The 25,330-nt window shown below is 41.1% G+C and overlaps 1 protein-coding gene across 1 annotated transcript in view; it reads right to left on the bottom strand.

Annotated features, from left to right (window-relative positions):
* CRNKL1 (crooked neck pre-mRNA splicing factor 1) overlaps positions 1-18,301 on the bottom strand; it is a 29,967-nt gene extending 11,666 nt beyond the window's left edge. Inside the window, exons 1-10 of the mRNA XM_035005756.1 lie at positions 18,135-18,301; positions 15,968-16,120; positions 14,827-14,918; positions 13,833-13,991; positions 13,186-13,352; positions 4,620-4,798; positions 3,722-3,892; positions 2,229-2,420; positions 1,450-1,509; positions 651-731 (exon numbers count right to left, since the gene is read on the bottom strand). Of these exons, the coding sequence (XP_034861647.1) occupies positions 651-731; positions 1,450-1,509; positions 2,229-2,420; positions 3,722-3,892; positions 4,620-4,798; positions 13,186-13,352; positions 13,833-13,991; positions 14,827-14,918; positions 15,968-16,120; positions 18,135-18,185 (1,305 nt within the window). The 5' untranslated portion in view covers positions 18,186-18,301. The remainder of the gene's footprint in view (positions 1-650; positions 732-1,449; positions 1,510-2,228; positions 2,421-3,721; positions 3,893-4,619; positions 4,799-13,185; positions 13,353-13,832; positions 13,992-14,826; positions 14,919-15,967; positions 16,121-18,134) is intronic.
* Positions 18,302-25,330: the final 7,029 nt, after the last annotated feature.

The raw sequence follows: 25,330 nt of genomic DNA, 5'->3' as shown, positions 1-25,330 counted from the left end.
ACAGATAAAGCTTCCAATGTTAAAAAAGAGTAATTTAAACATTATCACCTGATTTTTTTTTTTTTTAAGATTTTATTTATTTATTTGACGGAGAGAGAGAGTGAGCGAGAGAGGGAACACAAGCAGGGGGAGTGGTAGAGGGAGAAGCAGGCTCTCCACCAAGCAGGGAGCCCGATGCGGGGCTCGATCCCAGGACCCTGGGATCATGACCTGAGCCGAAGGCAGACGCCCAACGACTGAGCCACCCAGGAGCCCCTCACCTGATCTTTCTTCAAAAGGCCATGCATCTTCTGACACATCTCAGGTTATAAAGGCAGAATACTTCTGTTGCATTCTTAGTAGGAACTGTCCAACTTGTAAGCACTAAGATTTAATTTCCTTCTCAAAGAAGTCAGTGATGCATCTTGATCCTTCCCCTTTTTTTCAAGATTTTATTTGAGAGAGACAGAGCGCGTGCGCACGCACAAGCATGCATGCGAGCACAGGGAGGGAGGCAGAGGCAGAGAATCCCAAGCAGACTCTGTGCTGAGCACAGAGCCCAGCGCAGGGCTGGATCTCAGAACCCTGAGATCATGACCTGAGCCAAAATAAGAGTCAGATGCTCAACTGATTGAGCCACCCAGGTGCCCCTTGATCCTTTCTTTACTTACCAAAGCTCTTCTGGCAAATGGTAAATTTTTCTGTCTTATTTCAAATTGTGCATATAGTAACCACATCTTGGCAAATGTGAACTAGAAAACGAAAGCACAAAAAACATCTAAAAGAGTCGTTTCAATTACACTGAAGTTAAAAATTTAGTAAGAGGCCACATGCAATTAGATTTCCCTAAATATTCAGAGCTAGGACAGATGTATTTTCTTGTTTTTAAGCAAATATGATGTTGTTTATTTCACAAAAGTTACAGTAATCCAAATACTTTATCGTAGTGCATGGCCCTGCTGCCCCTACTGGGAATTGGCTTTGTTTTCTGGGTATGCTTGTGAGCAGGCAGAACATGCCATCTCTATTCTAGAAGGTAGTTCGGTCAACATCTCTACTTGTTTCTCATGGTGGGAAATAGGGCATAGATAATGTCTCAACCATTTCTAGAACTCGCATGCCAGTGTTCACCCATGCACACTTATGTATGCTCTGATGCCAACAAACACCTGTTCGTTGTTTCCTGCACATGCTGTGTGCTCTCTGGATGTGTGTCTTCCTCCTTCCACTCGGTCATTCCAGTTACCCACCCTCTTCTGAATTTCTACATTTTCTATATTATTCATTTGTCAATGCAGGCTGTCCTCTCAACCAGACTGTAAAGTGTTTTCAGAGACAAAGAGCATACTTTTGAAACCTAAGTTTTCAGGGTGCCCCGCACAGCAAACTATTCAAACAGTAAGTATTATTTCACAAGTAACAGAAACAGGATTTTGAAACTTTGGAACAGAACATTTAGAGCAAACGTACCTTTTTATGAGGAATTAATTCCAAAGAAGCTTGATACACCTGTCTCGTCCTCTCAGGATCCTGTATTAGGATAAGAAATTTTCACCGACTATTGGAAGTCTGTTACTAATGTTAGTTTTGCTAGCACTAGTAAAAACGTAGACCCCCACCCAGAGTGTTTTCACAGGGTGCTATTCTCAAACCCTGATTTCATCATTTATGATCAAATGTGAACTACCTGTGGCCCTCAAACTTTGGTTAAAGAATCACCGAGATAACCATCAATCTTTGAGAGCTTGTCTGTGGAAAGGCTTTTCGCCTGATAGCAGAAAGAGATGTTTTATAGTCTCAGATCAACAGCACAAAGCTAGTCTCTCCCAATTAATTTATACACACCTGATTTCTGAAAATCCCACTTGATCTTTTACTAGAAGCAAAGACGTGTCATCTAGCTGTGATCCCTATTTAGGAGGCAGCCCAGAAAATGATACAAAATAAGCTAAAGACTGCTTCATTGTTCCTTCCAAGTTCCAAGTGATAATGTGGTGCCTCAGGTTTGAAACACAAAATGCAACAAAACCAAAACACCTCACCTGGGCCCACGACAGGTATACAGAGTTTAAAAGGCTGCAGAGAGACTATGTAACTGTATGGCTGAGAATTTAAAACGAGATTCCTGTTTCCGGGATTGTACATGTCCGTACCCACCGCTAGCCACGATGGCCGAGGTGTACGCACAGGGGTGAGGCAGCCAGGGAGGGGGCAGCTATCAATAGCCGAGGCATAATTCCATTTTTTACCTTGGCCTCCAATTCTTCATAGAGTGCATAGTTGACCCACAGATAGATGTAGCGCTTCCAGTGCCGCTTCTCTTGAATGGGTGGCACATTGGCAATGGCTCTTTCATAGACTTCTCGAACGGTTTCTGCTTCTGCATCACTTTCCACCAAGCGCAAATAATCAAACCACGCATCATAATTGTGTGGATTAGCCTAGAAAGACCACAAGTTTAATGAATAAAAACCAAACCAAGAGCTATACTTGCTGGACTCTGTGAGGTTAAAAAAAGACACTAGATTGACTTCCTGTATTTTAGCAACTGTTTAGCACCTATCTCATTTAAAAATACCATTCCTGGGGCACCTGGGTGGCTCAGTCAGTTAAGTGTCTGCCTTCAGCTCAGGTCATGATCTCAGGATCCTGGGATGAGTCCTGCATCGGACTCCCTGGTCAGCAGGGAGTCTGCTTCTCCTTCTGCCCCCACTCATGTTCACACTCTCTCTCAAATAAATAAAATCTTAAAAAAATACTATTCCTGAGATTTCATAAATAGGAAAGAAAAAGGAACATAGGGGACAGATTATTTGCCAGGTGTCCCACAGCAAGGCTGCTTTCATATACAACCACCACCCCCTAAGATAATTACTCAATAATTAGACACCTACTTTTATAAATGTATTTGTTTATATACCTGACTGCGTATTATTATGTCTAGATTTAAAATTACAGTGGATGATGGGCATTGAGGGCACATGATGTGACATCGCAACTAATGCATCATTGAACATTACATCAAAAACTAATGATGTATTACATGAAAAACTAATGATGTATTATTACATGTTGCCTAATTGAATTTAAATTAAAAAAAAGAAAAAGTTAAAAAAATAATAAAATTACAGTGCAATCAGAACCATGGTCACAAATGTGAAACCTGCCTTCTCAATTAATAGTCATTTATCTTGAATATATCTTGCTGACTTCATTTAACACCAGACTCAGTCCTTTAGTGATATCCTAATTCATCTGACTCAGCAAAAGTTTTTAGATGCACAGCAGACCAGTAAAGGAAAATGTTACTATCTTTGACTCAAATCAAAACAGTACATTACAAATAAAGAGATGAGAATGAAAACACATCTACAATATATGTTTTGTTCAAGCAGTTAAGCTAAACGGTAGTGTAGAAAAACTGGTTCAATCTCTGCCTCTTCCATCTTCAGAAAGGAGTTCACATGGATTCCTGGTTTTTGCTCAAGTTCTATGGCACACCAGCAGCAACCAACACGGTGACTTTCAACATGTGGGTGGCAGAGCAAACCCAAGTGCTTCTTGCTGCCCTCTCCTATGAGCCCTGCAGACTGCTGCTGGAATGGCTGCCAATCACTGCAGACGCGTCAGCAAGAGCGTGATCCCTGGAAGCCCCCGCCTGCTATTCTTCACTTCACCTGAGCTGCTGCTGGTCGGCACATCTCTGTCACCCGCAGGGTTCGGCGTCCACACCAGCACTCACCTTCACCTCTTCCTCATACTGGAATCTTCGTTTGCTCACAATGATGTCTTCAATACCCCGTCGATCACCGAACTTCTTCTCAAAGATGGTATAGTTTTTAAAGAGTTCTTGGGCCTCCTGCTTTGAAATTCTATCCAGGGCATACTTGTAGATCACTCGTACCCTTTCAAACTAAAAGCAGACAGGAGGATTACTTCTACAACACAATACTCTCACATGAGCCACAACATGGAAGGTAATTATGACATCATATACTACTCCAAAGTAAGACTTTTCTTCTCCCCCCTTGTTGAGGTATTTGTCAGGGTGTACTGACACTCTCCTTTGAGCTCCATACTTAATAGTGTCTACCTGACTCTGCCAGTTGGGTGTCATCTGTGCATCTCAGACTAAACAGGCCCAGAACTGACCTCCTGTTCCTCACCATCAAACCTGGGTCTGTCTTCCCGGTCTTGGTAAGCAACACCTACCGCCATGCCCTTGCTCAAGCCCCAAACTCCAGGAGTTCTCCTTGATTCCTCTCCTGTCCTCATCCCCCACCTTCACTACTTCAAAGAGCCCTGCCATTTTTGTTTTCCAAGTTTATTACCCATAAAACCCTTTAATGAGGAGAGCAAATGACGAACTCTCAGTTTACACACAATATTCTCTATATATATCTATAAAGGCTTAATTTTCAAGCAAAGCACAACACAATTAGGACACTTTAGTACAATCTATAATCACTCAGTGCCCAGTCTGCAGCTAAGACACAAATGTATGCTGTTTTCTTTGAGAGATTTTGGAAACATTTTTTCCAAGGATAAGTGAATAGAAAATGGAATGAACTCAACGTGCACAACAAGTAATCTTTCCTAAACTGTTATGCAATGTAAATGAGTTCTTCAAGTGTACTTACTTCTTTTTGATTTTCTTCAAATTTGGCAAAGGCAACATAAAGGTGTTCATCCATATGCTCATCTCCAAAGAATTCAACAGCTCTCTCGTACACTTTCCGTGCGTGGGCAAAATAACCATGTTTTTCTTCAAAGCGGGCATACTTGATCCAGTTCTTAACATCAGGGTGCACGAGGACAAGTTCACAGGAATTAAGGAAATATCCCGCCAGACAACAAGGCTTAAAAAAAATCAAACAAAAAACAAACCCAACCCCCCAACCACACAAACTATGACTATAAGGTTGATAAAACACGTGCAAAGGCGAAGAACCACTAAACTGTGACCTCTGAAGGGGGCCTCATCTTGTTCATCTGTCTTCCTCCAGGGCTTACTCAGTATTTCCATAGTGGGTACAAATGGGGGTTTGGAGAAATGAAGAAGCTGAAGCCTGTTATTAACCATGCCATCCTGCATGGTTTAACTTGTCTAGGACTCAGTTTTGTCATCTGTAAATACAAAAAAAGAACCCGAACCCAACCACAGTGGCTTGAAAGGAGGAAATGTGTGTAAAGCTCTTAGCAGTTTGGGGCCAAAGGAATGTGCTCAATAAATGGCACCTACGTATTATATGCTCAATAACATTAGTATTGGAATTAACGATTAAGAAAAAAAATGTTACAAAAATAAAACTGCTAACTAGAGGCAGAAGAAAAAGGTTTTTTTAGGGTTTTTCTCTTTTTATTGAAATCTAGTTGACATTGAAAAAAGTTTTGAATTACCATTTTATTTCTTAACAGATGAAATCTATTTTTCATCTACCTCACTTGGGAAACTCATTAATTCCAAAGTAGTAATACGTTCAAAAATGGCAATGAAATTAAGGGCATAGGCTCTGAAGCTGCAGCTGGGTTCAAGGCCCATCTCCGTCACGCCTGGAGAGACCCCGGCCACGCTGCCTGTCAGCTGTGCCTGCATCTCACACCCCACAGACTGGAGTAGTTCTCGCACTGCAGGGCTGTCCAAGGATTAAGTGTTGATATTTGTAAAGTGCTTACAATAATGCCTGACATGAAATAAGCGCTATAAAAGCTTCTGTTAAACTAATCATATTAAAACAGGGCAGAGGTCATAGAGACCTTAAAACTGTATAATAAAGTTGATGCTTGGGCGCCTGGGTGGCTCAGTTGGTTAAGCAACTGCCTTCGACTCAGGTCATGATCCCGGAGTCCCAGGATCGAGTCTCACATTGGGTTCCCTGCTCAGCAGGGAGTCTGCTTCTCCCTCTGACCCTCTCTCCTCTCATGCTCTCACTCTCTCAAATAAATAAATAAAATCTTTAAAAAAATAAATAAAGTTGATGCTTGTTTTTCTGGGTAGTTATGTTCTATGAAGTCACTTAATTAGCAAATACCAAATAATTCTCCCTAAGGGAAATAGGTGTATACACACATACACACAGCCCTCATATAGATTACAATCTTAAATCCTGAAAACAACTCCTCTTGGTAGATTCGATTTTGTTTTATAAAGGAATAAATAAGGTTCAGAAGCGTGAAGTGACCTGAGGCCACCCCCCTAACACGTGCCAGAGAAGGGACTCACACCCATCCAACTGGCCCTGGAGCCAGAGCTTGTTGGGCTACACTATGTTGTCCTCCTGTCTCCATCCTTTGGATGGACTCCAGTAGTGGTACTAATGACCAACACCCTAGAAAAACCTAGGAAAAAAACCCCGGACAAACAGGACTGGCTACAGCAACCAAAGCCCTGGTATGTCACTTTCCACAAGGGAACGCCAAAATATATACAAACCCAAAGTTTTGCCAAAAAAAGCTCAATTACCCAGACCACAAACTTCTATTTTGACCACACTGTGTCTCTAGAAAATAGTTATGTAGCTCATGAAGCAGATGAAACTTGTATCTTTGACTTCCGGGCCTATGTTGATGAGGATCCGTATGTCCAGACCATGACTCTACTGCCCCGGGCGGAGTAGCACCCTGGACAGTAACAGCACCACTCAGACTCACTCAAAGGATATAGCGTTCGGGGGGAGCATGGAAGATGGCAGAGGAGTAGGGGACCCTATTTCAACTGGTCCCCTGAATTTAGCTGGGTATCTACCGAACCATTCTGAACACCAACGAAATCAGCCTGAGATTTAAGAATATATATCTGGATCTCTACACACAGAAAATCTCTGGTGGTCTTGAGGTATGAAGGGCAGAGCCGTGATTCTGCAGGCAGATATCGAAAGATAAACAGAAGGGGGAAGGAGCCGCCATAAGCTGGCGCCGAGAAGGTGATATAACACCAGAGCGCAAAAGCATCCCACGCTGGGGACCAAAGACTCACAGATCCGTAGTGCCAGGGAAGGACTTTAGTCCAGCCCCCAGACAGGATCTAGGAGCTGCGGGTGTGCAGGGCAGCTCATGGTTTTAGTAGCACAAAGGGCAGAGACATGCCCGGCCTTGGGATCAACCTCTGGGAGAGTTGCTGTGGGGCGCACAACCAGGGAAGCTGAGGTTTTTAGCGGTGCAGATAGAAACAGAGACTGTGTGTCCTGGAGAGCTCAGTGAAGAGCAGACTACCATTTCTCTGCTCTGGGACAGAGGTCTGGGTGCAGTCATTTCTGCTCTCTCGGAAGAGACGCCAAGAGATGTGGAAAGCTGCCAGAGAACAAAAGCTTGAAAAACTGGTTTTCGCTGGGCCCACTGCCACTTCCCCCCACACCAACAGGGGGCCAAGCAGGGTTGCCTGAGTAACAGTGCGGCAGGACCCTCCCCCAGAAGACAGGCTGGAAGAACAAGAGGACGACAACCCTAGGGGTCCCCTATAAAACAGGTACAACTTACTTGGGTCGTGGTTAATACTTTGAACTTTGTACATTCCCTCAAACATCCCTCAACAGAATGACTAAGAGGAGGAACCCCCAACAAAGAAAAGAATCAGAGACTGTGGCCTCTGCCACAGATCTAATGGATATGGATATAAGCGAGATGTCAGAAATAGACTTCAGAGTAACAATTATGAAGTTGATACCTAGGCTTGAGAAAAATATTAGTGACAATATAGACTCTCTAAAGGCAGAAATGAGATCTAATCAGGCTGAACTTAAAAATGCTATGAATGAGATGCAGTTTAAACTGGATACTCTGACTGCCAGGGTAAACAAGGCAGAAGAACGAATTAGTGAGCCAGAAGACAAGATGACAGAAAAGAAGGAAACTGAGGAGGCCTGGGAAAAACAGCATAAAGCCCAAGAGATCAGACTGAGAGAGATTAATGACGCCATGAAATGTTCCAATGTTAAAATTATTGGGATCCCTGAGGGGGTGGAGAGAGAGGTCTAGAAGATATATCTGAGGAAATCGTAGCTAAGAACTTCCTTAATCTGGGGAAAGAAACAAGCATTCATGTCCAAGAGGCAGAGAGGACCCCTCCCAAGATCAAGGTGAACAGATCAATGCTCCGACATATAATAACACAATTCGCAAATCTTAGAACAAAGGAAGCAATCCTGAAAGCAGCTAGATGGAAGAGATTTCTTACTCATGGAGGGAGGAACATCAGAATTAACGTCAGACCAGTCCAGAGGGACCTGGCAAGCCAGAAAGGGCTGGCAAACATATTCAGGGTACTAAATGAGAAGAAGATGCAGCCAAAGATACTTTATCCAGCCAGGCTGTCATTCAGAATGGATGGAGAGACAAAGAGCTTCCAGGACAGGCAGAAACTGAAAGAATATGTGACCACCAAGCCGGCCCTGCAAGAAATATTAAGGGAGGGGGTTCTATAAAAGAAGAAAGATCCCAAGAGTAATATAGACCAGAAATTTACAGATACAATCTATAGAAACAGGGACTTTACAGGCAACATAATGGCACTAAAATCATATCTTTCAATAGTCACTCTCAACATGTACGGCCTAAATGCTCCCATGAAACAGCACAGGATCGCAGACAGGATAAAAAGACAGGACCCATCCATATACTGTCTAAAAGAGACTCATTCTGAACCTAAAGATATATCCAGACTGAAAGTGAGGGGATGGAGAACCATTTTTTCATGCCAATGGACCTCAAAAGAAAGCTGGGGTGGCAATTCTCTTATCAGACAAATTAGATTTCAAGCTAAAGACTGTAGTAAGAGATACAGAGGGACACTATATTGTTCTTAAAGGGTCTATCCAACAAGAAGATCTAACAATTATAAATATCTATGCCCCCAACATGGGAGCAGCCAACTACATAAGCCAACCGTTAACCAAAATAAGAATCATATTGATAATAATACTTTAATAGTAGGAGACCTCAACACTCCACTCTCAGCAACAGACAGATCTAAGCAGAAGATCAACAAAGAAACAAGATCTTTGAATGACACATTGGACCAGATGGACTTCATAGATATATACAGAACATTCCACCCTAAAACAACAGAATACTCCTTCTTCTCGAATGCACACAGAACTTTCTCCAGAATAGACCACACACTGGGTCACAAATCAGGTCTCAACCAATACCAAAAGACTGAGATTACTCCCTGCATACTTTCAGACCACAGTGCTTTGAAACTGGACCTCAATCACAAGAAAAAATCTGGAAGGAATTCAAACAGTTGGAAGCTATCAAGACCATCCTGCTAAAGAATGTTTGGGTCAACCAGGAAATTAAGAGGAACTTAAACAATTCATGGAAACCAATGAGAACGAAAACACATCAGTCTAAAACCTATGGGATACTATAAAGGCAGTCCTAAGGGGGAAATACATATCCATCCAAGCCTCACTCAAAAAAGTAGAAAAATCCTGAATGCACAAGCTAACCTTACACGTAAAGGAACTGGAGAAAGAACAGTAAATAAAACCTAAACCAAGCAGGAGAAGAGAAATAATAAAGATTAGAGCAGAGATCAATGAAGTAGAAACCAGAAATACAGTAGAGCAGATCAATGAAACTAGAAGCTGGTTCTTTGAAAGAATTAATAAGATTGATAAACCTCTGAACAGACTTATCCAAAAGAAAAGAGAAAGGACCCAAATTAATAAAATTATGAATGAAAGGGGAGAGATCACTACTAACACCAAGGAAATAGAAACAATTATTAGAAATTATCATAACTAGGGGCGCCTGGGTGGCTCAGTTGGTTAAGCGACTGCCTTCGGCTCAGGTCATGATCCTGGAGTCCCGGGATCGAGTCCCGCATCGGGCTCCCTGCTCGGCAGAGAGTCTGCTTCTCCCTCTCCCGCTCCCCCCTCTTGTGCTCTTTCTCTCTCTCACTCTCTCTCTCAAATAAATAAATAAAATCTTTAAAAAAAAAAAAAAGACATTATCATAACTATATGCCAATAAATTAAGTAACCTGGAAGAAATGGATGCCTTCCTGGAAACCTATAAACTACAAAGACTGCAACAGGAAGAAATTGACAATCTGAATACACTGATAACCAGTATTGAAGCAGTAATCAAAAACCTCCCAAAAAATAAGAGTCCAGGGCCAGATGGATTCCCAGGGGAATTCTACCAAACATTTAAAGAAAAAATAATACTTATTCTCCTGAAGCTGTTTAAAAAAATAGAAACACGGGGGCCTGGGTGGCTCAGTCGTTAAGCGTCTGCCTTCGGCTCAGGTCATGATCCCAGGGTCCTGGGATTGAGTCCCACATCGGGCTCCCTCCTTGAGGGGAAGCCTGCTTCTCCCTCTCCCACTCCCGCTGCTGGTGTTCCTGCTCTCGCTATCTCTGTCTCTGTCAAATAAATAAATAAAATCTTTAAAAAAAAAAAAAAAAGAAACAGGAGGAAAACTTCTAAACTCGTTCTATGAGGCCAGCATTGATGCTAAAACCAGGCAAAGACCCCATCAAAAAGGAGAATTACAGACCAATATCCCTGATGAATATGGATGCCAAAATTATCAACAAGATCCTAGCCAACAGGATCCAACAGTACATTAAAAGGATTATCCATCACAATCAGGTGGGATTTATTCCTGGGATGCAAGGGTTGCTCAACATTCGCAAATCAACCAATGTGATAATAAAATAATGTAAATATATAATATAAATAATATATATAATACAACACATATATAATATATAATAATATAAATAATATAATAGCAATAATATAATGTGATAACATTAATAAAAGACAAGAAACATATGATCCTCTCAATTGATGCAGAAAAAGCATTTGACAAAATACAGCACTCTTTCCTGATTAAAACTCTTCAGAGTGTAGGGATAGTGATAACATTCCTCAATATCATAAAAACCATCTATGAAAAGCCCACAGCGAATATAATTCTCAATGGGGAAAAGCTGAGAACTTTTCCCTTAAGATCAGGAACACGACAAGGATGCCCACTCTCGCCACTACTGTTCAGCATAGTACTAGAAGTCCTAGCAACAGCAATCAGACAACAAAAAGAAAGAAAAGGTACTCAAAGTGGCAAAGAAGTCAAACTCTCTTCGCAGATGACATGATACATTATGTGGAAAACCCAAAAGACTCCACCTCCAAATTACTAGAACTCATACAGCAATTCAGTAATGTGGCAGGATACAAAATCAATGCACAGAAATCAGCTGCTTTTCTATACACTAACAATGTAACTGTAGAAAGAGAAATTAGGGAATTGATTCCATTTACAATAGCACCAAAATCCATAAGATACCTAGGAATAAACCTAACCAAAGAGGTTAAGGATCTATACTCTAGAAACTACAGAACACTTATGAAAGAAATTGAAGACGACAAAAAAGATGGAAAAACATTCCATGCTCATGGATTTGGAAGAATAAACATTGCTAAAATGTCTACGCTGCCCAGAGCAATCCATACTTTCAACGCCAACCCTATCAAAATACCACTGGCATTTTCCAAAGAGCTGGAACAAACAATCCTAAAATTTGTGTGGAACCAGAAAAGACCCCAAACCGCCAAGGATATGTTCAGAAAGAAAAACAAAGCTGGGGGCATCACGTTGCCTGATTTCATGCTATATTACAAAGCTGTGATTACCAAGACAGCATGGTATTGACACAAAAACAGACATGTAGATCACTGGAACAGAACAGCCTCCAGAAATGGACCCTCAACTCTACGGTCAACTATGATAAATCAGGAAAAAATATCCAATGGAATAAATGGTGCTGGGAAAATTGGACAGCCACATGCAGAAGAATCAAACTCAACCATTCTCTTACACCATACACAAAAATAAACTCTAAGTGGATGAAAGTAACCTCTTCAACATCAGCCACAGCAACTTCTTTCAGGACACATCTCCAAAGGCAAGGGAAACAAAAGCAAAAATGAACTTTTGGGACTTCATCAAGATAAAAAGCTTCTGCACAGCAAAGCTTTTTCTCCCATGGAATGGGAGAAAATATTTGCAAATGACATTACAGATAAATGGCTGGTATCCAAGATCCATAAAGAACTTCTGAAACTCAACACCCAAAAAACAAATAATCAAGTCAAAAATGGGCAGAAGACATGAACAGACACTTCTCCAAAGAAGACATACGAATGGCTAACAGACACAGGAAAAGTGTTCAACATCATTAGCCATCAGGGAAATTCAAATCAAAACCACACTTAGATACCACCTTACACCAGTTAGAATGGCAAAAAGTAACAAGGCAGGAAACAACAAATGTTGGCAAGGATGTGGAGAAAGGGGAACCCTCTTATACTGTTGGTGGGAATGCAAGCTGGTACAGCCACTTTGGAAAACAGTATGGAGGTTCCTCAAGAAGCTAAAAATAGAGCTACACTACGACCCAGCAATTGCACTGCTAGGTTTACCCCAAAGATACAGATGTAGTGAAAAGAAGGGGCACATGCACCCAAATGTTCATAGCAGCAATGTCCAGAATAGCTAAACTGAGGAAGGAGCCAAGATGCCCTTCAACAGATGAACGGATAAAGAAGATGTGGTTCATATATACAATGGAATATTACTCAGCTATCAGAAAGGATGAATACCCATCATTTGCATCGACATGGATGGAACTGGAGGGGATTATGCTAAGTGAAATAAGTCAAGCAGAGAAAGACAATTATATGGTTTCACTCATATGTGGTATATAAGGAACAGCATGGAGGACATTAGGGGAAGGAAGGGAAGACTGAAGGGGGAGAAATCAGAGGGGGGAGATGAACCATGAGAGACTATGGACTCCGGGAAACAATCTGAGGGTTTCAGAGGGGAGGGGGGTGGGGGGATGAGTTAGCCCAGTGATGGGTATTAAGGAGTGCATGTGTTGTAATGAGCACTGGGTGTTATACGCAAATAATGAATCATGGAACACTACATCAAAAACTAATGATGTACTGTATGGTGACTATCATAACATAATAATAATAAAAAAAAAGAGAACAAACTGAGGGTTGATGGAGGGAGGGGGTGAGGGAAGGCTAAATAAGTGGGTGTTAAGGAAGGCACTTGTTTTGCTGAGCACTGGGTGTTGAATATAAGTGATGAATCACTGAATTCTACTCCTGAAACCAATATTGCACTGTATTTTAACTAACTAGAGTTTAAATAAAAATTTGAAGAAAAAAAAAAAAGGATATAGCGTTCATAAATGGTGCGGGCCCGGTCCACCTCTTTGTATCGCAGCTCAAAGTTGATGTAAGAGTGCCAGGCTTGCTCCTCAGGCTGCCATTCCATCCAGCGCTCAAACACCTGCCGGGCGCCAGCAATGTTTCCCAACATCTCCTCCATGTATGTGTACTTGTACCTTTAACAAAATCATCCCCAAATATCTGTCATGGTCAAAATTACTTAGGGGAAAAAAAATGATCTTTTGCACTTTGTAATTCTAACTTTGTTAAATATGAAGACTTAGAGCTTTATCTTCCCTAAAGCTTAAATCGAACATGTTTTCTTATCAAATATAGATCTGGAAAGGATGAACCACAGCAAATAAAAATACATTTTTCTTAAAAATTGCTTAGTTCAACAGTAAGTTTCTTATGCATAAAAGATTGCAACCCACATTTTAGTTTTGATTATACAGCTATTACATGTAGTGATTATGACTTAATATACTACAGGATATTAAAAAAACGTTATTAAAACGTACTTACAGTACGTTTAAAGAAAAAGTAGAATGTAAATTAAATACATGTGATTGCAACGATGTGAATAAAATAAATACACAAGACTGCAGAACTTTTCTAGCCTACAAAAAGCTGCTTTTGGTAGATCAGAAACTTACCAGAACTGGTTGACTCGAGGCAGAGTTGTTATGGCCCGGTCCCAGATATTTCGGGCATGGTTGACCTGGCGATTCTTCATTTCCATTTCTGCATATTTCAGCCAGAGTGTAATATTTCGGTAGTCTACATCTAAAGCACGCTCGTATATGGATCGAGCCCTTAAGAAGCCAGATTTGGAGAACATCAAAAGTAGTTTATATACAACACATGGGGCAACTATCTCAAACCATCTGCAGTGCCCTGCTATTTTATCATGTGTCCACCATGAGCCAGGTTTTGGGCATAAGAAAGTGAAAAGACATGTTTTCAGGAACCTTACAAACTCTTACAGAAAAACAGACACACATGTAATTTCACCACAATATGGTAAACATTATAATCAAGGTTTACACAAGGAAACAAAAGGGAACAAATAATAATGTCTGATGCGAATGGCTAAGTAGGAGGTAACTGCAGAGTTAAGAAGTTGAGGAAAACTCCAGAGGCCAAGGTGGGTAGGGAAGAGTGCTCACTGCAGGCAGAGAGAACAGCCTAGCGTAGAGCAAGGAGACACAATGTGTTCGGGGAGTGGCTGGCACATGGGCACAGCTGGGGCAGTGGGTATGCTGGGAAAATGCGGAAAGCCTGGGCAACAGGAAGGGCCAGGTTGTGACTTTTATCTTGTCGGTCACTGGTTTCCAGTGAACAATTTTTATTTAAAAAAAATCCCAATACAGAGAAAGCAGATGAAAGTGCGCTTCTCTGACTGTAGCGTGCGCTGGAGATGAGACCCACCTGTAGTGTCTCCCCTGCTGCTCCCCCAGGACTCGCCTACCGCAGTGCCCCTGAGGCCCCTCAAGGGAACCCTAGGAACAACCTGGAACCCACGGAACAACCTGGAAAACTACTACCAAAGGGACACTCTTTCACTTGTGCTTTAACTTTTTCTACTACTTTTCTCTCTCTTAACTCAGGACATCTTTACATTCGAAATTATAGACTCAGCAATTTTACCTTTGAATCTCCTTTAGACTCTCTTCCCATTGTGCATATTTTATCCAGTTACTAATCACAGTCCTGTTCTTTCTTATATTATCTTCAAAAGTCTGGAGGAAGGGAAAAAGGATCAAATTGAAGGGAAAAGTAAGTAAAAATGACATCATCCTTTGTCTATTAATCCTGTTCTAAAAGTTTTATTTAGTTTGTTCTTATTTAGGAGAAATTACATCCTGGAATCCTCGTGAGAAATAAGAAACTCACTAATGAAGGTTATAATCTCAGGTGTTTCTTTAAAGTCTTACACACGAACAGAAAAACTTTAGATATAAAGAGTTATTAGCAGATTTGTTGATATTTTCTCTTATTGCTAATGACTGATACTTTAATATACTCTATACTTGTTCCAAGTATGAAAATGTTTTTTTGACTATTTCAGTTCTCTTGGTAATGTCTCACAATTTCATACATCACTAATAAGTAGATACAACAGGGTTACTGGTTTAAAATTACCCTAGGGGCACCTGGATGGCTAAGTCGGTTAAGTTTCCGATTCTTGATTTCGGCTCAGGTCATGATCTCAGGATCGTGAGAATGAGCCCCCAGTGGGGCTCCACGATATGAGTGTGGAGCCTGCTTAAGATTCTCTCTCTCCCTATGCCTCTGCCCCTCCCCGTGCTTGCACGTTCTCTCTCTCTTGAAATAATAACTAAAATCTTTAAAGAAAAAAAATTTGCCCTAGAGTGAGGATTCTAGGGTGAAGAGGTTAGATTCCCAAGTCCTCTCATGGCTCTTTTCCAAGTCTTAATTCCTACCACGGAAGGTGGTATAGAGACAGGACATAATGTGGCCTTGGTTAAGTCCCACCCCTTCCAGCTGTCAGACATTCCACTTATCTGCCATCCATCTTGGATTCAGCACCAAAAATTAGATCTCTGGAGGATTTAATTTCTTCATACTTTCAAAGACAACTCATGGCATATTTCCTAAAGTTGAGCAAAATGCAATTATCTGGTAACCAGAAGTTGCACTACGCATGTGGCTAGAAACACTAACCTAATTTTATCTTATAGCCTCTCTAAGCAATGAGGAACTTCACAAACTCTGACCTATAAACTCCTAAAAATGTTATTAATAGACTGGAAAATGACGGACTGACCTTCCTTTTTCTTAGTTTGTAATCGTTTAGCTCTTCTTCATCTGTGATCTTCTGTTGAGGTGGAGGTGGAAGAAGTTCAAGCTCTCTTTCTTTAGCTTCTCTTAAGAGTTGCTCAGCAGTTATCTGTACCTCAGCTGGGGCTTTGTTTTTCACCTTTTAAGACAGAAGACATTTTCATTTTTAGGTAGATGCTCATCACACAACATTTAGGAAGCAAAGAAACATTTTTTAGGATGTGAACTTTCTAAGTATTATTACAAGATGCCCTCTTTGTATGACAGGTTTTCATTTCTCTATGAAACTAAAGAGAAAACAAGGTTTTCTTTCGCACGGTATTTATTACAAAGCCATAGGTAAGTATGAAGAGAAAAGAGAGCAAAAATAGTAAGTGTTCCCTTTTAGATTAGTGTAACAATACGGGTGCCTGTGTGGTTCAGTCGTTAAGCGTCTGCCTTCAGCTCAACTCATGATCCCAGGGTCCTGGGATCGAGCCCCGCATTGGGCTCCCTGCTCAATGGGAAGCCTGCCTCGCCCTCTCCCACTCCCCCTGCTTGTGTTCCCTCTCTCGCTGTGTCTCTGTCAAGTAAATAAATAAAATCTTAAAAAAAAAACCCAATAAACTTTGAGGCTGCTTAGGTAAAATTCTCACTAGAGGTTTTGTTTTATCAAGATGTGTGCTATATCTTTTCTAGTGTTGCCACTTCTGTTTATAGAATTTTTCAATTATGTCCCAGGTGGACGATGACACCTCAAACTGCATTTGTTTTTTTCATGGCATTTCAAGTCAAAGATATTATTCAGTAAATTCCCATCATTAGACCGTAAGTTTCTTGAAGTCTTAGGGCTATGCTGTCCAACATAGTAGCCATGAGCTAATGTAGTGAGCCCAAATAGAGATGGGCTGTAAGAGCAAAATACACACTGGATTTTGAAGACTTCATATGAAAAAAAAAAAAAACAATAAACTACCTAATTAAATTTGACTACATGTTGGAACAGCAATATCTTGGATATAATGGATTAAAGAAAATACAGTTAAAATTAATGATGACTCTTTTGACTGCTTAACATAGCTATAGGAAAACTTAAAATTATATATGTGGCTCACATTGCATTTCTGTTGCACCACTGGTGCCCAATAAAAATTTTATGGAATTGAGGGGCACCTGGGTGGCTCAGTCAGTTAAGCATCTGCGTTCGGCTCAGGTCATGATCCCAGGGTCCTGGGATCAACCCTCATCATGCCTCCTGCTCAGTGGGGAGCCTGCTTCTCCCTTTGCCACTCCCCCTGCTTGTGCTCTCTCTCTCTCAAATAAATAAAACCTTTTTAAAAATTTATGGAATTGAATTATAAGAAATATTAACTGTTTAATGTCATGTGTAGAATGATTTTGTTAGTAATGATGATGGCTCATGTGTAATCACAGACATTGTGCTATGTGACATATAAATTATCTCTGGGGGTCATCTAAATGCATATGTAAAGGACACGCTCAAGAGAGCCACCTGGGCTGGAGAAACAGACTGGAGTGAAGGCATCTGAAAAGGTTCAGGACAAAGCCTGTCACATATGAAACACTCAGTAAGTATCAGCCACCGATAGAAATACCAGATAACATCAAATTTATTGTTTAATTAAATTAACGCCACTACACAATCCCATGCCCTCTCATTCCTTCCACTCTCAGCTGGGCTAACTCCTAGTCAGCCATCAAGTGTCAGTTTAAATATCACTTCCTCAGCAAAGTTTACTCTGCAGACCCCTCACACAACCCCCATTACTCCACGGCATATTCTACGCTGCCTCACTAGCATTTGGCAAGCTTGTAATTTTACACTGACTCGTGTCTTATGTGAACGCTGCACATCGCCGCATTAGATCGTAGTTGCCCAGCGCCTAGCGCACCGCCCAATTTCTGCCGAGTGACCCCACTCCTCCCCCAGCAAAAACACGTCCTAGAACGAAGGCCACGCCAACGCGGGGTTTGCCCCGGGGTGACAAAAGCCTGTACCCCACCACCGGCTGACCCTTCCCCTCCTCCTTCCCCTTGGCCTACATGGGGTAGAACTGCTGGGCACCACCCTCTCTCTCGCCGCGAGCCCCAAGGAAGCTGGAGCAAGCCCCACTCCGGGGCCTCCTCCCTCAAAGCCGCTCACGGTCTCCCACCTTGGCCACTTTGGGAATCCTCTGCTTCCCGGCTGCGGTGGAGGCCGCCATGGCTGCAGCAGCCGACCTCGCGCCAACCTGGACCCCAGAAATAGGCCCCGAGCGCCGGCCGGAACCCCAAAGCTTTCTGACAACAAGCGGAATCCCGGAACAGGAAGCGGAACTAGCTGGTATGACCTTTCACTTCCCGCACGCGCCGTGACGTAGGCACTTCGTTTCTGTGGTAACCGGGCTGAGCGTCCTCCTCTGAGCGCTGTGTCTCGGAGTTGCAGGTGAGGTGGGTAGCGCTGGCCCGCCCGACAGGGACGCGGGGACGGAGTCCAGGGCGTCAAGGGCGCATCCCCACGTCAGTCTCCAGAACTGGGAGGACCTGCGAGGACAGGTGGGTCGGTCGAACCGTGGCGCCGGGGAAGGGGAATAGGAACAAAGCTCCGATCCGGAGGCTCGGGGGCGGGGGAAGAGAGGCAGGCCAGAAAACTACCTTTCCCAGTATGGTAAGGGGCGAGCTGCTGCGTCCCTAAGGTGGCCCGGCGCCGCGCTGCATTCTAGGCTTTGTAGGCTCTGAGGTCTTCTTTTCTGGACAGTCGTGCACAAATAAAATATAAGGCTTGTAATTAAAATAACTGAAGGTATTTTAAAGCCAGATAATAGAAGAAAATGAAAAGAAATCAGAGTACTAGCAAATAAGCCATCCTTGTGGTCAGATAAACAGATGTTTACATTTTCTGTGAATGTGCCTTAATTACGTAAATTCTCTTAGCCCCGATGTCCTTAGTTATGAGACGAAAATAATAGTATCTATTTCATCAGCATTTAAGAGAAAATCTAGTAAAATGCTCCGTAAGTGTTAGCTGGTATAATTCTTGACCTGTCTTCAAAACAAAAAGTTAATTATATGCAAGCGAATTAAAAAAAAAAAAAAACACGACTTTTTAAAATAGTAGTTTTAGGTTCACAGAAAAGTTGAATGAAGGTACAGAGAATTCCTGTTTCTCACGCCTGTCATTCCCCTTTCCCCAATATTTCTCACCAGCGTAGTACATTTGTTATAGTTGATGAACCTACACTGACACATCATTATCACCCAAAGTTCACAAGTTAACATTAGGGTTCACTCTTGGTATTATACATTCTGTGGAATTTAGTGACCTGTATCTACCATCAAAGTATGGTAAAGAATAGTTTCACTATCTGAAAATTCCTTTGTGCTCCACCTGTTTATTCCTCCTTCCTCCTTTGCCTCCTGCAGCCACTGATTTTTAAAAATTGTCTGATAGTTTTACCTTTTCCAGAATGTCCTATCATTGGCGTCATATAGTATGTAGCTTTTTCAGGTTGGTTTCTTTCACTTGGTAATATGCATTTAATATTCCTCCATGTCTTCATGGCGTGATAGCTCATTGGTTAAGAAATGACAGTTGCAAGTCTCTTTTGGTGTTTCGGAAAAAAAATTATAAAAATGCTGTGTGTATTTTATGTATTTGGAAAAATCACACCTATCTCTATGAATAGTGCTTTTGAGAAAACTTGAACTGAAGTCATTTGCAACCAGTATAAAAATATTTGCCATAGCCCTTTACTACCAATTTTATTATTTAAATATTTGTAAGTTATCTCATGTTTCAAATTTTAAATAAGTTGATTGAGATTTTATATCACTGAAATAAAGTCACCTAACAAAGTAAATAAATACCTATTAAAGTAAAAAGATGTTTCCCTTATGTGATGTCCCTTAAACTTGTAACTATGCATAACTGATTTAACAGAATTTAATGTTAATCATCTCTGGCCTCTTTTGAGAGATACAGACACTGTGAATGTTTTATTTCTGGTTGCCCTCCTTCCATCTTACAAGTTTTTATTGTCTGGTAATTTGATGCTGTTTGTTTTTTAAGCAAAATGTATCATCATTATTACTTTTTTTTTTTTTTTTGCCTTCAGTGCTCCTTCAGATACACCTGCTTGTTTGTTTCTCTCTCCCTCCAGCATTTTATCTTATATTTCACTCCCTTCTGATTTTAATTTTATTATTCCTGATACACGTCTTTTAGGAGTTCTTTCAACCAGATTCTTTGAGTGGTAATTTCTTTCCATCTTTGTAGTAAATTGTCTTTTTTTAGCTTCCATCTTTTAGTGATTGTTTAGCTAGGCATAGAATTCTAGGTTAATGGCTTTTTAAAAATTTTATTATTTTATTATTTTATGTTAATCACCATGATGTAGTGTTCCATGATTCATTGTTTGCGTATAACACCCAGTGCTCCATTCAGTACGTGCCCTCCTTAATACCCATCACCAGGCTAACGCATCCCCCATCCCCCTTTCCTTTTTATCTTTACTGCTTAAAAGATACTATTCTGGTGATTGGGAAACTGTAGCGCATAGGTCAAATTCAGCCCATAGGCTCTTTTTGTATGGCCCATAAGCTAAGAATTGCTTTTAAAATATTTTTAAACAACTGAAAAAATCCACAGAGTATTTCAGGACACCCTAAAATTATATAAAAGTCAAATTTCAGTGTCCATCCATGAGTAGAAATTTTTTAAAGATTTATTTGAGAAGAGAGAGCAAGAGCGGGTGCACAAGTGGGGGGAGGGGCTGAGGGAGAAGCAGACTCCCTGTTGAGCCTGGAGCTGGACTTGGGGCTCAATCCCAGGACCCTGAGATCATGACCTGAGCTGAAAGAAGTCAGATGCTTAACTGACTGAGCCACCAGGGGCCCCTAGAATTTTATTAGAATACAATTATGCTCATTTGTGTTCATATTGTTTCTGGCCCATATGCTATATTAGCAGAGTTGGGTAGTTGCACAAAGAACATGTGGCTCGTGAAGCCTAAAATATTTATCATCTGGCCTTTTACAGAGGGAGTTTGCCAACCCCTGTACTGTTGGCTCCTATTGTTGCTGATGAGAAATATAGTCTTAGTCTAATTCTTACTCTCTCATAGGCAGTTTGTCTTTTATCTGGCTACTTTCAGGTTTTCTGTTTTTCGCATTTTGTAATTTCACTACTATATATTTAGGATTTATTTTTTATTTTTATTTATTCTTATTTTCCTGCTCCTGAGGATTCAGGTCTTTCATCATTTCCAAAAAAATCATTAGCCATTATTTTCAAACAACATTTTATTTACTTATTTTTGGAATTCCTGTAAGACATCGATATTCTTTTTATTCTGTCTTACATGTCTCTTAACTGCTTTTTATATTTTCTTTCTATTTTTCTGTGCTTCTTTCTAGAAAATTTCTTCATAGCTGCCTTCTAGTTCATTAATTCTTTTTAATCTTGTTTAATATGTTTTTAACCCATCCAGTTAAAGTTTAAGAATCATATTTTCCATTTTTAAAGTTTTTGTTCTTTTTCTTAATTACCTGTGTTCATGACTTTCCTCTTTCTGTATTTCTAATAATTGTAAACATACTTATTTCATCATCTCTTTCACAGTATATTATCTGAAGTTTTTGAGGACTTGCACACTACACAGGTAGTGTGGGTTAGGATGCACACCTACTTTGGTCTAGGATTTGGACTCCTCACAAATAGCTTTGTTTTCTCCCCAGAGCTATCAATAGAGAAAGCTGCTTTGCCACCTTCCTGCTTAGGTTCAGTTTTTTTAGTCTCCCTGTTTATCAAGAGGTTCACCCCTCCAAAGTCCGGGTCGGACACATGGCTTTGGTTTCAGTTCTTGGTTTTGAATGAGGCCCCTGCTCTCCCCACAGAGGGTGCAAACTCTTGCCCTGAGGGCCTGAATCACATTTGATCATTCCCTGAGCCACTGCACACAAAGTCATTGCCACCTGGGTGGGGGAATTTCCCTTTGCTTGTTCTTTCTTTCCTTGTTTCCTTTTTCCCCAAAGCTCACCTCTTTAGTTATGCTTGCTTATTTTATTTTATTCAAAATTTATATGTATTTGTAGCATTAGCCTACAACATCATGTTTCACAAACAGGATGTCTCTTTCCAGTTTTGCTTTTAAGTTAAAACCAAAACCAGGAATGACAACACTTATGGCTAGCTTTGACAAGAATGTAGACTACTAATGTCCATTTCTACCCAAAGTAGGTAAAGGATATTTGCAAATATGAAAAATTATTGTCTCTGCTAGTGCCATGTCTTTGTAGCAGGCACCGAATTTCACATTCACAGGGACTGTGGAAAATATTAGAGTATTTAATTGCTCAGATGGTAGTCAGCCAGATTCTGATTGCCTCCTTTGAAATAACACTGTCATTTTATTGCTTGGTAATGCTTCTCCCCGATTTGGAGTGAGAAGGCCTTTAGGTGAGACACTCGCCAGTGGATTATCTCCCTCCTGGGTCATCGTGCCCATCCAGCATGTATTGGGTTCCCCCTAACATAGAAGGTACTGTCTGAAATTATATACATGCCAAGCCCAAAAGAGAGGAGATTTCAGTTGGGACCAAAGGGTTTCACACCAGAATTTCAGATGAAAAAATTCTGGATATGGATAGCAGTGATGATTGCACAGTGATGTGAAGGTACTTAATGCCATTGAACCATACTTAAAATGGTAAAAATGGCAAATTTTGTGTTATGTATATTTTACCACAATAAAAAACGTCATGGCCTCAGCCTTATATAGAAAGATTTATGTTTTTCACACTGAGAAGGTATTATGCATTGAGAAGGTAAAATGAAGAATGCATTGCTGTATATAAAAATGCTTTTTAAAATTAAATGTTAAAGATTGACATTAGAGTTAGAACTTGGAATCAGCTCATATTGCAGCTGGGCTGTGTAAAGCCATCTTAGAAAGGAAATGTCATCAGGTCATCAGAACTTGACGGCCACTTAACTAAAGCTGTGTTCATTTATCCAAGAAGGAATGTGTTTATTGCAAAGGGGATTGATTAGTCTTGTGGTTGTCAACACCGTAGAGATGCCCAGGAAACTGTGAAGGTGCCACCTAAGCATTAGCCGTCTCTGGTTTCCTTGGCTTGGCATCTCTGCAGTAGATGAAGATCCCCCAGACTTCAGGAGCTTTGAGTGACTTCTTGATGTCCACTATTTTGAATCCTGAGAACATCTGTGCTCAGTAGTAATAATATTAATGACGATATGGCTAATATTTACTGAGCATATGTCAAACACTGCTTTTAGTGTTTTGAATATAACAACTCATTTATGAAACCTTTTACAGTATGCATATTATCTCTAATTTACAGATGAGAAAACCAAGGCACAGAGAGTTTAAGTAACTTGCTCAAGGTTACACAGCTACTAGGGGCTAGAAACTGGGTCTCATCCTTGGTACTCTGATTCCACAGCCCGTGTTCTTGGCCATGGCCCCATGTAAACCACTTTCTGATAGCCAGGCTTTCATAGCCATGCAGTTAGGTGTTCTGTAAAGAGAGAGTGCCTGGATGGCTTTGCCATGGCAGGTGTGGAGGTTAAACCAGCTTAAACAAATGTTTGCTTATTGACATCCCCAGAGTGGGAAGAAGATTTCTGATTTTGGAGATGTTATTATAAATATCAAGGTTTTCTTCCTTTGCAGAATGTGAAGATCTGCCATTCTGAGCTCACATTTTCACAAGACAACATAAGGCTGGAGTTGAGAGTACATGCGCTCCCCAGTTCACCTTAGTTACCCTGACACCAAGGCCGGGAGGCAGTGGCCACATAGCACACACCTTGTTCTATCAAAGGAGAGGAAGACAGGCTTGTATTTAGCCTACATGACTTTTTTATTAACTGTCTGGGCTGCAGAAACATCTGGACTGTCTGGCTGTTGACTTTCCCATTGTAAATGAAAAATTGGCATTTTGGGCTACTCCTTTCAGTTTCTGTGAGCTCGGACAATGTAGGGCATCCACAAGAGCTAGGTCTGCTTGGCAAGTGCTAATGGAGGCCTGCGGAAGTATGGGGTGGTGTGAATTCACCAAGGAGAAGGCCACCGGGTGAGGATTCTTGGCTGCCACCCGCCATCTTTCTAAGCCCCCCCTGCACCTTGCACCCTTAACATCTGAGTGTTGATGGTTAAGAGCAGTCAAACCGCAGTTAAGTGAATACCAGTGGACTGGGAGGGCAGGGGACCCTTATCCACAGAGGCAGCCTGCAGGCTACTTCAACAGCAGGAGTGACAAGGGGTTGGACTAGAAGGAATGCCCAAGATTCGGTTTCTGACTAAATATGGGTGTCCTGAGGCAAGTCACTTCACTTCATGGGCCTCAGTTTGCTCATCTGATGAAGGAGGAGCTTGGTCTAGTGCTGTCTCGGATCCCTGCAGTGCTCAAGTTCTTTGATACATTGACAGTTATACAAGGATGTATCTAAACAACAATGATAACAACAGAAAGACAAGTGATATAATAATGTGTTTTGGAAGAAAACCATACACATCATATAATTCCACTTACGTGATATTCAAAATTTAGCAAAGATCATCTATGTGATAGAAGTCAGAATCATGGTTACCTTTGAAGCGGTGCCATGAGACAGCCTTCAAGTGTGCTGGAAATGGTCCATATTGTTCCTAGGATCAGTACAGTGGTGAATATTAATGTGCCTGTTTTGAGTATACTGGCTAATACATAATAAAATGATTATCCCGAGGAAAAAGGAAAGGAGGAAAATGGAAGGAATGGAGGGACAGACAGAGGGATGAGGGAAATAGAAAGACACACACATATATTAAGACATTAAGAGAGAGATTGAAATCAATCTGTGGCCTGCTGTTCCTGTCAGCAGCATTCCCCAAAGTGTCTTTCTGGAACATTAGACTCTCCACTGTCATTGTCATTAGAAATTCTCCTCAGAGAGGGTGTGGGAAAGGCTGGGTTATACAAAGAAAGTAGGTACTTTATTATGGAACTTCTCAAGGACTATAATGGGCATGGTGCCCCCTCAGGAAGGCCATCATAAACAGCATTTCCTACACTTAATTGACCATAGAACTTTTTTTTTGGTCTCAAAACCTCTCTCAGGACTGTTGCTTTTCAGGGCTCCAGTTTGGGGAACTCTATTTGGAACATGGGTAGAAGCTGCCAGTATTTCCCCTATAACTCTTGCCCACATGCCATGGTGGCCAATTAAATAAAAAGGGTTCTGAATCAGTAAATAACTCCTTTCAATGTTTTTCAATCCTATTGTTAGAATATTAAAGCAGCTTTGTTGGGAACAAAGAGTACAGTTGCAGAAAATTCTAGATGGGCCAATTCTCAGAAACATCAT

Source organism: Mirounga leonina, unplaced genomic scaffold (genome assembly GCF_011800145.1).
Source record: "Mirounga leonina isolate KUSES-001 unplaced genomic scaffold, KU_Mleo_1.0 Mir_150, whole genome shotgun sequence".
Lineage (NCBI taxonomy): Eukaryota > Metazoa > Chordata > Mammalia > Carnivora > Phocidae > Mirounga > Mirounga leonina.
The sequence above is the reverse complement of the archived record's forward strand: the minus strand, read 5'-3'. Positions and strand labels throughout refer to the sequence as shown.